This window comes from Columba livia, chromosome 4 (genome assembly GCF_036013475.1).
Source record: "Columba livia isolate bColLiv1 breed racing homer chromosome 4, bColLiv1.pat.W.v2, whole genome shotgun sequence".
Taxonomy (NCBI): Eukaryota; Metazoa; Chordata; class Aves; order Columbiformes; family Columbidae; genus Columba; species Columba livia.
The window spans coordinates 8,345,981-8,357,772 of record NC_088605.1 but is presented as its reverse complement, the minus strand read 5'-3'; the positions used below and the strand labels follow the sequence as shown (position 1 = coordinate 8,357,772).

Here is an 11,792-nt window from a genome sequence, read left to right as displayed (position 1 = left end):
TATTTCCTTCTCCTCCCCCCCGCGTACCTGTCCCCATGGCGGTGCCGGCGCAGGGCGGGGTCAGTCAGCGCCGGCGGGAGCTGCGAAAGGGCCGAGCGGGAAGGCGAGCTGCGCTCTTCGCTGCCCGCTCCAGCCTCGCAGTCCGCTCTGCTCCAGCCCTCCAAGGACACCCCGCGCCATGTCCTTCCGCCAGAGGAGCCCGCACGGCGGCACGCAGAGCAGGTAGGGCCGAGGTGAAGAGCACGGGTACTCGGAGCTCCCTTTCTCCCCGCTGGCGGAGCGGCGGACAGCGCTGGCCCGCCCACGGCTGCCCCCCCTCCCCGTCCGACCCCGGCTGCCCCCGCTCCTCGGGCCGAGGGTGACGGGAACCGCGGCCCGCGCGCACCTGCGCGCGGTTTCCCCCCCGCGGCCGTTGCGCGGCCGCCGCTCGGGGTCCGCCATGTTCTCCGCCGGGGCAGCCGCTCGCCCCTCGCTGAGGTGCGGGTCCCCCGGCCAAAACGGGGCCGTCGGGAGGGAAGCGGGGCTGGGAAAAGGGAGTAAATGCCCGGGTCTGCTATTCCGCACACTGTGTGCGCGGGCGGGCGGTGAGGGGCGGGTTGTGGGGCCGCTGATCGCCGAGTCTCCTGAGGGGGGAATCACAGAATGTCAGGCATTGGAAGGGACCTCAAAAGCTCATCCAGTCCAATCCCCCTGCCGGAGCAGGAACACCCAGATGAGGTTACACAGGAAGGTGTCCAGGCGGGTTTGAATGTCTGCAGAGAAAGAGACTCCACAACCTCCCTGGGCAGCCTGTTCCAGGCTCTGTCACCCTCACTGAGAAGAAGTTTCTTCTCACATTTAAATGGAACTTCTTGTGTTCCAGTTCGTACCCATTGCCCCATGTCCTATCATTGTTTGTTACCAGGAAGAGCCTGGCTCCGTCCACGTGAGACTCACTCTTTATATATTTATAACCATTAATGAGGTCACCCCTCAGTCTCCTCTTTTCCAAGCTCCAGAGCCCCAGCTCCCTCAGCCTTTCCTCACACGGGAGATGCTCCACTCCCTTCAGCATCTTTGTTTCTCTGTGCTGGACTCTCTCCAGCAGTTCCCTGTCCTGCTGGAACTGAGGGGCCCAGAACCGGACACAATATTCCAGATGCCAAGGAGGAAGAGCCTCTGAGGGACCCCTAAGGCCAGCACCTACTTGTGTCGCTAAGCTCAGTTTGTTTGAAATAAAATTAATAAATAAGCTGACATGTCTGTGCGGGGTAAAGCTCCTGTTGTCTTGTCTGCCAGCCCGCAGCCCCCACCGCGTTGGGCCCATGGGAGGAAACGCGGCGTGGACGGAAAGCGGAGGAAGCACGATGAACCCGATTCGTCTGTTTTTGATGAAAACGAGTACAAACCTTCCGACAACAGGCTGGACAGGTATGCGATGCTTGCAGTAGAAACAGGTCTTTTGTTCATCAGGAGCTGTTCAGTTGACTGTTGTACTCAGTTTTTCAAGCCCTGCCTATTTATAAATTATTTGTCGTTCACAAATAGCTTATTTTAAAGGTGGGAAAATATTCTAGTGCAGTGTTCTGATCTTGGAGTCACTTCTTAAGACTAAACGTTTTTCATGTCTTTAATTGTGTACTTCATCACTTTCTGTCCAATTTCATGCTTCTTTATTGCCATTTGTCACAGAGGAATATCCGCACAAGCCAATTATGTTTGTGGGTATAGGCTGTACATACTGTTGTGGTACAATTAAATGAGATGACAAATTAAAAATTAAAGACTTAAAACTCACCTATCTTCATATTGAAGGCAATACAGACCGTCTTGAAAAATTGTTTAAACATGTCAGCACACGTGTGGTGGAGTCTGCTTCTGAGCTCATTCACTCTGTTCATCCTACTGCTTGCTGCTGTTCTTATCCCTTAACACATGTAAACTTCAGGTTAGGGAAAATATTTTATAGCCTTGTCTACATTTGAACTGTTGATGCCATAATCCTTTTTATCAGTAGATGGGAGTTGTGGCCTGCAGCCCTGTTGGTTGAATCTACATTTCTAATCTGGAATTACATGGGTGTTACCCTGTAACTACCCGTTTTTCTTTGCCGATAAGAAGCAGAGAAGACACTGGTCAGTGGCTCAAATTGTGATATGCAGTGTAAATTAAATTAATTTCAGGAAGCATGTTTGAGTAGGAGTACAAAGATGAAACTTTACAGACCTTTTCAATCTAAATAAGCAATGCTTTTGTGCGTCTTCAGTATTGAGTTGTTCTTTATGGTTTAGTTTGGGTTCAGCTCTGATTGAAGTAGTTCTCCTGTGCTAAAGCCGCCTGTTGGTTATACCAATTCAACATTGTCAAAATCAATTTCAAAATGGGGAAGAGCACCACGATGGGGGCTGCATCGTACAGCAGATTCAGTCCGAGGGGGTGTTACAGCTTCGTTTTCCTGCCTCTGTGGCAGAGCCTGAGCGCAGTTGCAGTCCTAGCGCAGCACCAGAGCTTCTCACCACGTGTGAAATGGCACATGGGGATGGGCGTCTGAAGAAAAACGGCCAAGGTTTGTACGTCTGGCACCAGCACTGTCACGGAGCAAATTAATCAAGAGAAAGACCCTCCCACTTCTCCCTAATTCTCTGTATACACAGCACAGATACAGAATCAAATAAGCATAAAATAAATTACAACACAGTGTTGAGGAAAAAGCTCAGGTGGTGGGACTAACTGGGTATTTCTGGAATTGTGCTGTTTTCTGCTGTGGGAGAGCAATCATTGAATATGGCCTGTGTTTTCAGCAAACTTAATCGTTATAAGCAAATGCTAAAAATCCTTGGAGAGCGGGCAGATATTTGCAGAGGGACCTGCACTAGTTGTTATGGATTTTTAGTTCTTCTGAGTTGGTGACTGGGTTTCATCTAAAAAGAACTTGTAGTTTGAATTTAACAAAAGCTTCAAAGCCAGTTTGGGAGCTGGGAGCAGGGAGGGAGTTGGAACTGGTTTTAGCACAGATGGATCTAATTCCCTGACTTCAAGGGACTTCTTTGTGCAGAATCCTGGTCAGTCTCCAGAGTGTTTCCAGATCTACTGAAAAAACTCTGGTCTATAGGCTATGGCTTTGAGTGTATACCTTAGGAAAACTGGTCAAACTTCCCAAAACTGGGAAGACAGAAACTGGAAAACATATTTAATCATCTGAATGTAGGCATCTGTTGTTGACTGTGAAGGGATATAAGTTCATTCCCCTGCAACAGTCTGAATCTGCTCAGGATGCGAATGGGCTACAACAAAGTTGTTAAATACCAGTTTGCAAAGTCACAGCAAATCTCTGTTTATTAGCTAAAAATTTATGGTCTCGGCCTTCTCGTCTTAATCTATGGAGGGGAAACTCCTGTGTTATTGTGTAATTTTAATAAGCTGTACAATTGAATTCTGTGTCCTAACTTTTGCCTCTGGTACAGCTAATAAGTCTGCAATCATGGAAGAATAAATATTTAACTCATTTAGTGTAATGAAAATAAGCAAGTAAATGAGTAAAGAAGGACACCAGCTTGAAGTTATTGAAAGTGTAGGCTAGGTTACATGCTACAGTGGTATGTTTCTATAGGTATCTACAGAAACTTTTTAAGGAAAACAAATGAATTAACAAAAACACCCAAACACACAACCTCAAGGTGGAACTCTCACTGATGCTTGATTTTTCCAATGATGACATTTTAATAGAACAACAAAATATTTTCACAGCCATTGTGAGTGCTGTAAATGAACATATTAAATAACTATCAATCTGTGAATGGAGGAGGTGCTGGTGGTGGGGTGGGAAATACAATTAAAAAAATTTAATACAGAAGCTTTTATATTTTTTTTTAGTTATTTATTTTGTTTGGGTTTTTTAGTTTTGTTTTGGTTTTGCTTTCCAGTTTTACAACACCAGAAGGCCCTGGATCTCTTTCCCGGTGTTCAGATTGGGGAACTGCGGTGGAAGAAGATGAAATGAGAACCAGTGTTAACAAAGAAATTGCAAGGTACCCATGGGTGTTTAAGATGAAGTGGGGAAAGAAGGGGAAATGGTAGTTGTCTTGTAGAATCTGTATCGACTTATTTCTAATTTGCCCACTGTATTAAAATCAGACTTAACTTTGTCTTCTTGTCTGCTGCTTTTAGGTCAGCTTTGGTTTAAATCCTGCAGGAATGACAAAGCGTACTCTCAGGAGTGTTGATGTGTATCACTAAATATCTCCCTTTTAGAAGAATCCTTTCCTAAATCTCTTAAATTGGGTTACTTTGAATCTCCTTTCACTAATTACTGAGTTTGCATATCATGACTATAAAAAAGATTTTTAAGGAAAAGACTTAAGAAAGTCTTCAGTTTGTTTTCCCCTAAAAAAAATAATAAATAACAATAACAGCGGTTCCATGGTGGAAAGGTGTTTACAATGTCTAGGCTGACTTCTTCAAGACTGCCGCTTACCTGAGAAATAAAATCAACCATGAGCTATGACGGTGCAGCCTTACATATTCTCTGTGTATATTCTGAATATGGATTTGAATTCTTACAGATATAGAAGAAAACTCCTGATAAATGAATTTTCAAGAGAAAGGAAGTCTTCCTCTGGAAGGTAGGTTAAATCTCTAGCTTAGCTGAGGAAAATTGTGACGATAGGTCTGAGTTTTCACATACGCCATTGCTGCTTCTGAAAACGCTTGGTTTGAACTAGTTCATTTAAGCCTGGTCTAACACTGTAGTTCAGTAACATCACAAATGAGCGTTCATTTAAAAAGTTTTGGCATGTTTCTTTTTAATCTTCTATGTGTGGGTTTGTTTGAGTGTTGCTTGTTTTCTAATACTCTCAAATTTACAACGTTTTTTCTTTAGTTCTGATTCAAAGGAGTCCAGTGTAACAGTAGAACTTGAGACGGATGAAGTGGTTTTGATGAGAAGACAAAAACAGATAAACTATGGAAAAAACACAATTGCATATGATAGATACATTAAAGAAGTTCCTAGGTGAGCTGCTTTTATTTCTGGAAAACTAAATATTTGATTGTAAGTCATACCTGTTCTTTATAAGCATATTAACATACTAAACTGGGTATCTGAGTCGTTCAAACAGAAGGCATCTGCAAATTAAGCCTTCTAAGACATTTTTTAACAGATAGGTGACACAATCACATGAGATGTGGATTCTTTTTTACTAGTTGGTTCATGAGGAATATACCTTCAAACTTTCTGATGTTGCAGAAATGAAAGTGGAAGTTCTTTCATTTACGCTCATCAACTAGGAGAAATGAAACTTATTTGCAGTCAGTTTTCTCATTAATAAAAAGAGAGGACTACAGTTGCTCTTACATTTTGAATATGTTATATGCAGAAATTTCATGCGTAAGTTTTTGGACCTAGGATAATCCTTTTTTTATTCATTTGACTTGAAGACAGAAAAACTAAAGTGTTCATATGGAAATGACAGTTTTTCATTTGAGAGCTGGAATTGTGCAGTAATATTTTTTCATAAATAATATGATCACTTAGGCTCATTACAACCCAGTAAATTCTGTGGAGCAGGCGGTCAGTTTTAACACAAGTCAGTCTTAACAAAGCTATATGATATGTCTGTGTGAAAATGATTAATGAGGTTTGCATGTCTAATATCTGAATAGATGCCACCGTATACCAGGAGTTCATCCCAGAACTCCAAATAAATTTAAGAAGTACAGCCGTAGGTCATGGGACCAGCAAATTAAACTGTGGAAGGTTGCATTGCATTCGTGGGATCCACCTACTGAAGAAGGCTGTGATCTGCAAGAAATGTATGTATTGATTATTCAAGATACCTTTATAGAAATTAATATTTAAAATCTCATGGTAAAAACACACAAACCCCAAACAAACAAAAAATCAAACCAGCGTAGCCCTCTTGAGACAAGTCAGTGATTGCTGAATGTTTTCATTAGTTATTTGTCCTCAACTAGTGCTATTCAGTTCTTTCTCAGTCAAAATATGCAATAGCTTTCTGGACATAGATTTACCCAGTGTCCTTGCTAGGGCATGCATATATGTCCCTCGTGTCTTTAATGTATGTCTGCTGGGCAAAATCAGAGCTCATTCTGCACTGCTCTATGAAAGAAGATATCAGACTGCTGAGGCAAGCTGATTGTTTCAGAACAGTCTGCAGATTAATCTGTGGTAGAAGCTGTGCTGGGGAATTCTCATGAATATTGAGCTTGGACCAATACAATGTACAAGAACCTGCTTCATAGCCTTCTCATTAGTTTAAGAACAGCGCTGTAAATTATATTTTCTTGAGCACAGAGGAGGAAAGAAGTATTGTAAAATCATTTCAGCGTACCATTAAATTAAAATCATGGCCACAAGTGTTCACAGTCCAAGCTGCTGTGGTGTTCTGCTCCAGAAGATGTAGAATAATGCAAGTAGAGACTTTCTTCTATAGAAAGCAATAAAACTGATCACAGAACATCCAAAATAAAACTATGTTACTACAGAATAGAGACAGATTTAACTGTTTCCTCAGGAAGCAGTTTTGTGGTAATAAACTACTGTTTTTCCCTAACAGTGATGATGATTTTAAAACCAACATGGATCAATGACATCTAAAAGCAAAGGCTTAACTTACCTTTCTTTTACTTGTAATTGACCTGAAGGGAGTTAGTATGTCAACCTGAAGCCTGTTTTACATGTTGCTGTTGAAATACTGGTTTGTCTTCAGATGCTGAGGTCTAGTTTTGTGTATAGTGCCTGCTAAACCTTGTGTTGCAAAACAAATTGATGAAAACCTTGTCTGGAAAAAAAATCCCTTGCTCTTCTATAACATTTATCCTCTTTTGTATTGAGGAATTGTCTGAGTTTTGGGTATTTGTGTCTATCACAAGTTGCAATATTCAGTTTCAAGACTTTAATTTAGACCTTGGCCATTTTGGCTGTTTTAAAGTTAACCTGCTGTTCTGTTTGGTCTCTGCAGTTTGCCACCACTGGCCTTATAATCTGTCGGTAGCTTTGCTCTTGTCTGGCCATCACTTTCAGAACTGCACCTACAAAGTGCATCTTACTACTGAAAAACTGAATTTAAGTGGTGTTCTTTTAAATTATTTCTACAGTGTTCCTGTTGATCTTGGTGAGATGGAGACAGAATCTGTCAGAAGCAATTCTACTGAATCTCAAACGAGCTCTCAAGATAATGATGTAAGCTTATCTGTCATTTGCATAAATGCTTGTTAATAAGTGGTCCATTACTTAAGATTATATCCAGAGTAGCCTGAATATATAAGAAATTCCATAATTTGCATTGTTTAGGAACTGTTTATAAAGCCAAGCAATTTTTATATTCAGATGTTTTCCCAGCTATAGCAGTATATGTCTGTAGCCTGAGTTTAGAGAGTTAGAACTTAAGTGATCATCTCAAATCACAGGTATCTCACTTTTTCATAGCTTGCAAAAGAAAATTTATGTTCAAAGTGTGTCAGTTCTGAACTGTGATGTACAGCAGAAATGCTACTTTAGATTGCGATATCTAGTGTCAAAATAGGATGTAATTTTCTTGGCGCACTCAGACTTTTTGAAGTAGGCTCTTTTTATATCTAGAAAGCACTTAGTGCAGCTGAGCAGTCACCTTCAGTAAAGATCTAGTAATGTTTTTCTTGCTGGATTTGTTTGTCTGAATATTGAATCTGTATAATGGTTTGATGTATGTATATATATATATATATATATATCTCCTTAAAAGATTTGCAAGGAATCTTAGAATGTGGTTGAATGGGCAGAAGCCTTTATTTAAATCTCTTCAATCTTAAGACTAGCCTTGTGTTTTTGTATGGTCTTCAAAGTGTTTGTAAGCCTCTGCTACGAGGTGGTCTAAATGTATTTCAGAAGTGAAATGAATTATTGCATAATTAAACCTGTATTTAACTAATTATTAACTAACTTTGTATTCCAGGATACCTGTTCCGGCACTCCCACTAAAGTTAGACATGTTGACTGTGGAGCGGAAGGTGAATTTGACTTGGAAGTGTGTTTGAGTGAACCACTTAAAGATTTTGATACAGTGAGTTAAATAGTCTTGTGCAAACTGTTGTAGTTTCAGAGGAAGTTTCTTTTAAATTTGAGAGTTTAGCTTGATTCATAAACTGTTAATAGTAGAAAAGCTTAAGTAAAGTTGAAGAGTGTTCTCAGAGTTGTGGTTGGTCTGCATATCCTCTGGACCAAATTTATGTAAAAATACCATTAAGTTGTGTGACTTTTTAACTTCTAATTTATGTATAGCAGATTTTTGTATAAAAACTTTCAATAGAAAAAAAATATCCAAAGGCAGTGCTATCCTCAAGTAATTACAAATAGTTCAGCAAGATTTTATGGATTTTTATTGTTTTTTATTCCCCTCCCCCCTTTATTGTGTCCATAATTTCAGTTGTACCCCTGCAGATCAAGAGTGAAGCAGGGGGATATTTTTGAGCATCTATACGTTCCCTTTTCTATCTGACCTTCACTACAAGGATCTGACTTTGAGTAACACATGTAGTGGCCGAACCACACTGCTGATTAGTATGTGTAAACTCATCTACTGCAGTTATTTACCATAAGATCAAACTGCTTTACGTTTATTAAAAATAAGGCTGATGCTTTTTTAATTGCAAAACCATTTCTGAAGCAATTGGAAATCATATACTCTCAAAACTGGAGGTCAGTATGGTAAAGCCCAGGCAATAACGCTTTAAGAAGCAGTAGCCTGAATTTGAAATTTGTAAATAGTCACGAGTCATTAATTAGTACAGTCAAGAAAACAATGTGTAGGTAAAGTGCTTGGTTCTTTTTAATTTGGTGGCTTAAAATGTAAAACAGTTGTAAATGATAAGATTGTGTACATATTTTCTGCCAAAAGTTGTTGATGTTTCCATTACTTTTGTATGGGATGTCACTGGAAAAATAAATGGAATTTCATTTGCCTATGACTCTTCAATTTCATTTCCTACTAGTGATGTTCTAAGGATAAAAGAATGCAGGGAAAGTACTGAAAGCCACGTGTGTGAGACTGATTCTGCCGCTAGGCACAGATGTGTGTGTGTTAGCATCCTCCTCTGACTTTGAGTGAGCCCTTAAAAACCAGTTACTTGTGTGCAGGCCACTGGCGTGAGTTTAAGAGTCAGTTATATTGAGTAAGCCTGTTGTTGACCTTTGGCAGCCTCTGTAGAAGCCGTTTAGTTCAGCACGTGTCCATGAGCTGGTTACCAAGGTCTGTTCTCTGGAACAACTGCTACAAGAGCTGGGTGGACACTTGAGTCTGGTTTACTTTTTGTTAAAGTTGCTTCACCCGGCTGTATCTCTAAAATGAAATTTCTGAGTGTTCCAACACTGTCAGGCTCAATGGAGGTGCTTAAGCTTTTCAACTCAAGTGAGTATCCCAGCTGTAAGCATGATTACTAGTTATTTAATTTGTCAGGCCATCTTGAAATCTGGTAGTTTGATCTGATGGGGAAACTCCTAAGGAGAGGCGGAATTAGGGTGGAACTACACTCTGGTGTTAAGAGCCTTCCTATCATGTATTTTTCCAGAGCAGGCAGCAAAGTGATAGTTTATCTTCCTTACTACCTGGAGTAAGCCCTCTTCCCTCCCTACATTGCTTTTCTCGTCGCACATTTTCTGGCCACACTGTCCCTGGTTGTTCTTAATTGTTGTTGTTGTGTAATACTTAATTGTAGCTTGAGCTGCGATTTGCTTTGGAACCTTTTTCCTATATCGCCTTGAATAACAATGGTCATAAGGTCAAGCCAAACTCTTCCATGTGTAATCAGAATAATTTGACGCTTTTACTTAAGGCTTCTATGTAATGGCTAAAAGGGGTTTAAACGAGATTTCCCAGGTAAGTGCAGTAACCGTTCTGAGTGTCCTGGTTTTTAACTCTGATAACAGACCTGACAGACAAATATAAAGCTCCTTGGAAACACTATTTCAAGTCATGGCTACTCACTGTTAGATAGATAGATAGATAGGTTTGTTTTATTTTTAATTATTAATACCTCTAATTTGAGTCAGCCACTTAAAGATTAATGCGGTTCTGTGTGCCACTTCACCATTAGTAACTGATGGTACTTAACAGTTTTGATAAGAGATATTTTTGAGAATAATTTGTTACTTGTGAATGTTTTAAAGGTTGGTGATAAGTAACATGAAGCCAAGAACAAAACCATTCATGTCTTAAATAAGCTAGAAATAGTGCACAAAACTGAACATCAGCCTAGAATAAAATATTAATGTTAAATGATGTGTTTCTGCACAGGGTGAAATGAGAAGGCAAGATTTTAGAAAATTACATATTGCAAGCCTGGAAACCAGTATTTTGTGTCAAATTGATTCTGTCTTCACAATCTTGAAGCGCAGGTTAGTAGCTGACACTTAGACGTGTCACAGTTTGCCTGTTCTCAGGTGCGCCAGGTGCTCGCGCTGCTCACACGCTGCTCACACACTGCACTGAGTAACGATACTCAAGCTGTCTGGTTTGGTGTTACACCGCAATGGCTGCGCAGTGAATTAGGTGATCAGTGAATTGGCTTTTACTCGTGCTGTGTGTAACCTCAGGTTGTATCTAAACTTTGCACAAATGAAGCGGCAGAACTTCTCAAGGATACTCACAGGCTGTTGAGGATAACTTACATGAAGTCCTGAGGTATTAACAGATCTAATCTGTTTTCCTGAGTAACACAGATCATAGAATAAGGTGTTTTCCTGCACTGCTGTAGCTAACCAGGCAGGCTGGATCCGTGGAGTTTTCATATTGTTTAGAGGCTTCCAAAGGGTAGGGTTACTTACACTTGGTTTCTTAATAAGGATATTGAACCCAGTAAATATCCACTGAAATAGCTGAAGGAGATGCATACTTTTCAGAGCCTATTGGAGAAGGATTTTATTAGTCTGAAAAATGTCCCTGTCTCTAAAAAATCAATTTTTAATAAGCTTTTTCCATAATGTCACAAAAAATATTCATTCTAGAAAGCATCTAGATACGGTACCGAAGACTGTTAAAACAAGACAATACATAAAGCAATACTATTCAAACAAACAACCCCCCTCAAAAAAAAACCAACCAGCCAAAAGAAAAATCCACCGCAACAAAACTACATAATATTTTTGAGTAATTCAGGTTCTCTGTGATTGTCCTTATGACTTTGTGACTTATGTTCTTTGGAATCTGTATTGGGGGAGGAAATGTAGGAGTCTTTCTCTGACCAAAAAATTCAGGTGTGGGGGAATGTGGAGAAAATATCGTGAAGAACCATAGTAGCTGTGCGGTGTAAAAAGATATTAGGCAAACAACTGAGACCAGCTGAAGCTGTTATAAGGGAACATATAGGCATCCATAGTAGTGTCTTTAAATCTTACAAGTTAATCCTCTTTGCTTCAACTACATCGAGAACTTAGTTTTTATGGATTGTGTTTAAACAGAGCGCTCATGTCTGAGTTGGGATGTTTTTTCCAAGGTACTGAATGCTGGATTGGAAAACAACATTTTTGCAATAGAATAAAGCCCTCTTGTGGTTAAATGTGGCACAACCTCATCCTTCTAGGTTAATACTAGTAATACTGGTATTAAGATATTACCTTTATGGTAGTTCCTAGAAGCCACACACATTGTCCAAGTCATTTTAGTTAATGCCATTTCAAAAAAAAACGCCAAACAAACTGTTTTGCAGTATCACCAGTATATATGGATTTGTACCAAGTTTTGGAGACTGGGAGATGATGATAGATGGTGATAGTTGTTCATCACCATGTTTCACGTAACAACAAGAATTTAGGTCTTGTA

General features: G+C 40.1%; 1 protein-coding gene across 1 annotated transcript; it reads left to right on the top strand.

The window, feature by feature from the left end:
• SLBP (stem-loop histone mRNA binding protein) lies at positions 1-8,938 on the top strand. The gene is made up of 8 exons (XM_065060351.1): positions 1-222; positions 1,279-1,410; positions 3,903-4,007; positions 4,542-4,601; positions 4,859-4,990; positions 5,641-5,790; positions 7,096-7,180; positions 7,932-8,938. Exons 1-8 carry the CDS (start codon positions 179-181, stop codon positions 8,046-8,048), a joined length of 825 nt encoding a protein of 274 aa, XP_064916423.1. The 5' UTR covers positions 1-178; the 3' UTR covers positions 8,049-8,938.
• Positions 8,939-11,792: the final 2,854 nt, after the last annotated feature.

Bases quoted from the DNA above. Each gene is read 5' to 3' on its own strand.
- SLBP (XM_065060351.1), top strand. From the start codon at position 179: ATGTCCTTCCGCCAGAGGAGCCCGCACGGCGGCACGCAGAGCAG. The intron at 4,991-5,640 runs GTGAGCTGCTTT...ATATCTGAATAG, and splicing joins TACATTAAAGAAGTTCCTAG to ATGCCACCGTATACCAGGAG. The intron at 7,181-7,931 runs GTAAGCTTATCT...TTTGTATTCCAG, and splicing joins CGAGCTCTCAAGATAATGAT to GATACCTGTTCCGGCACTCC.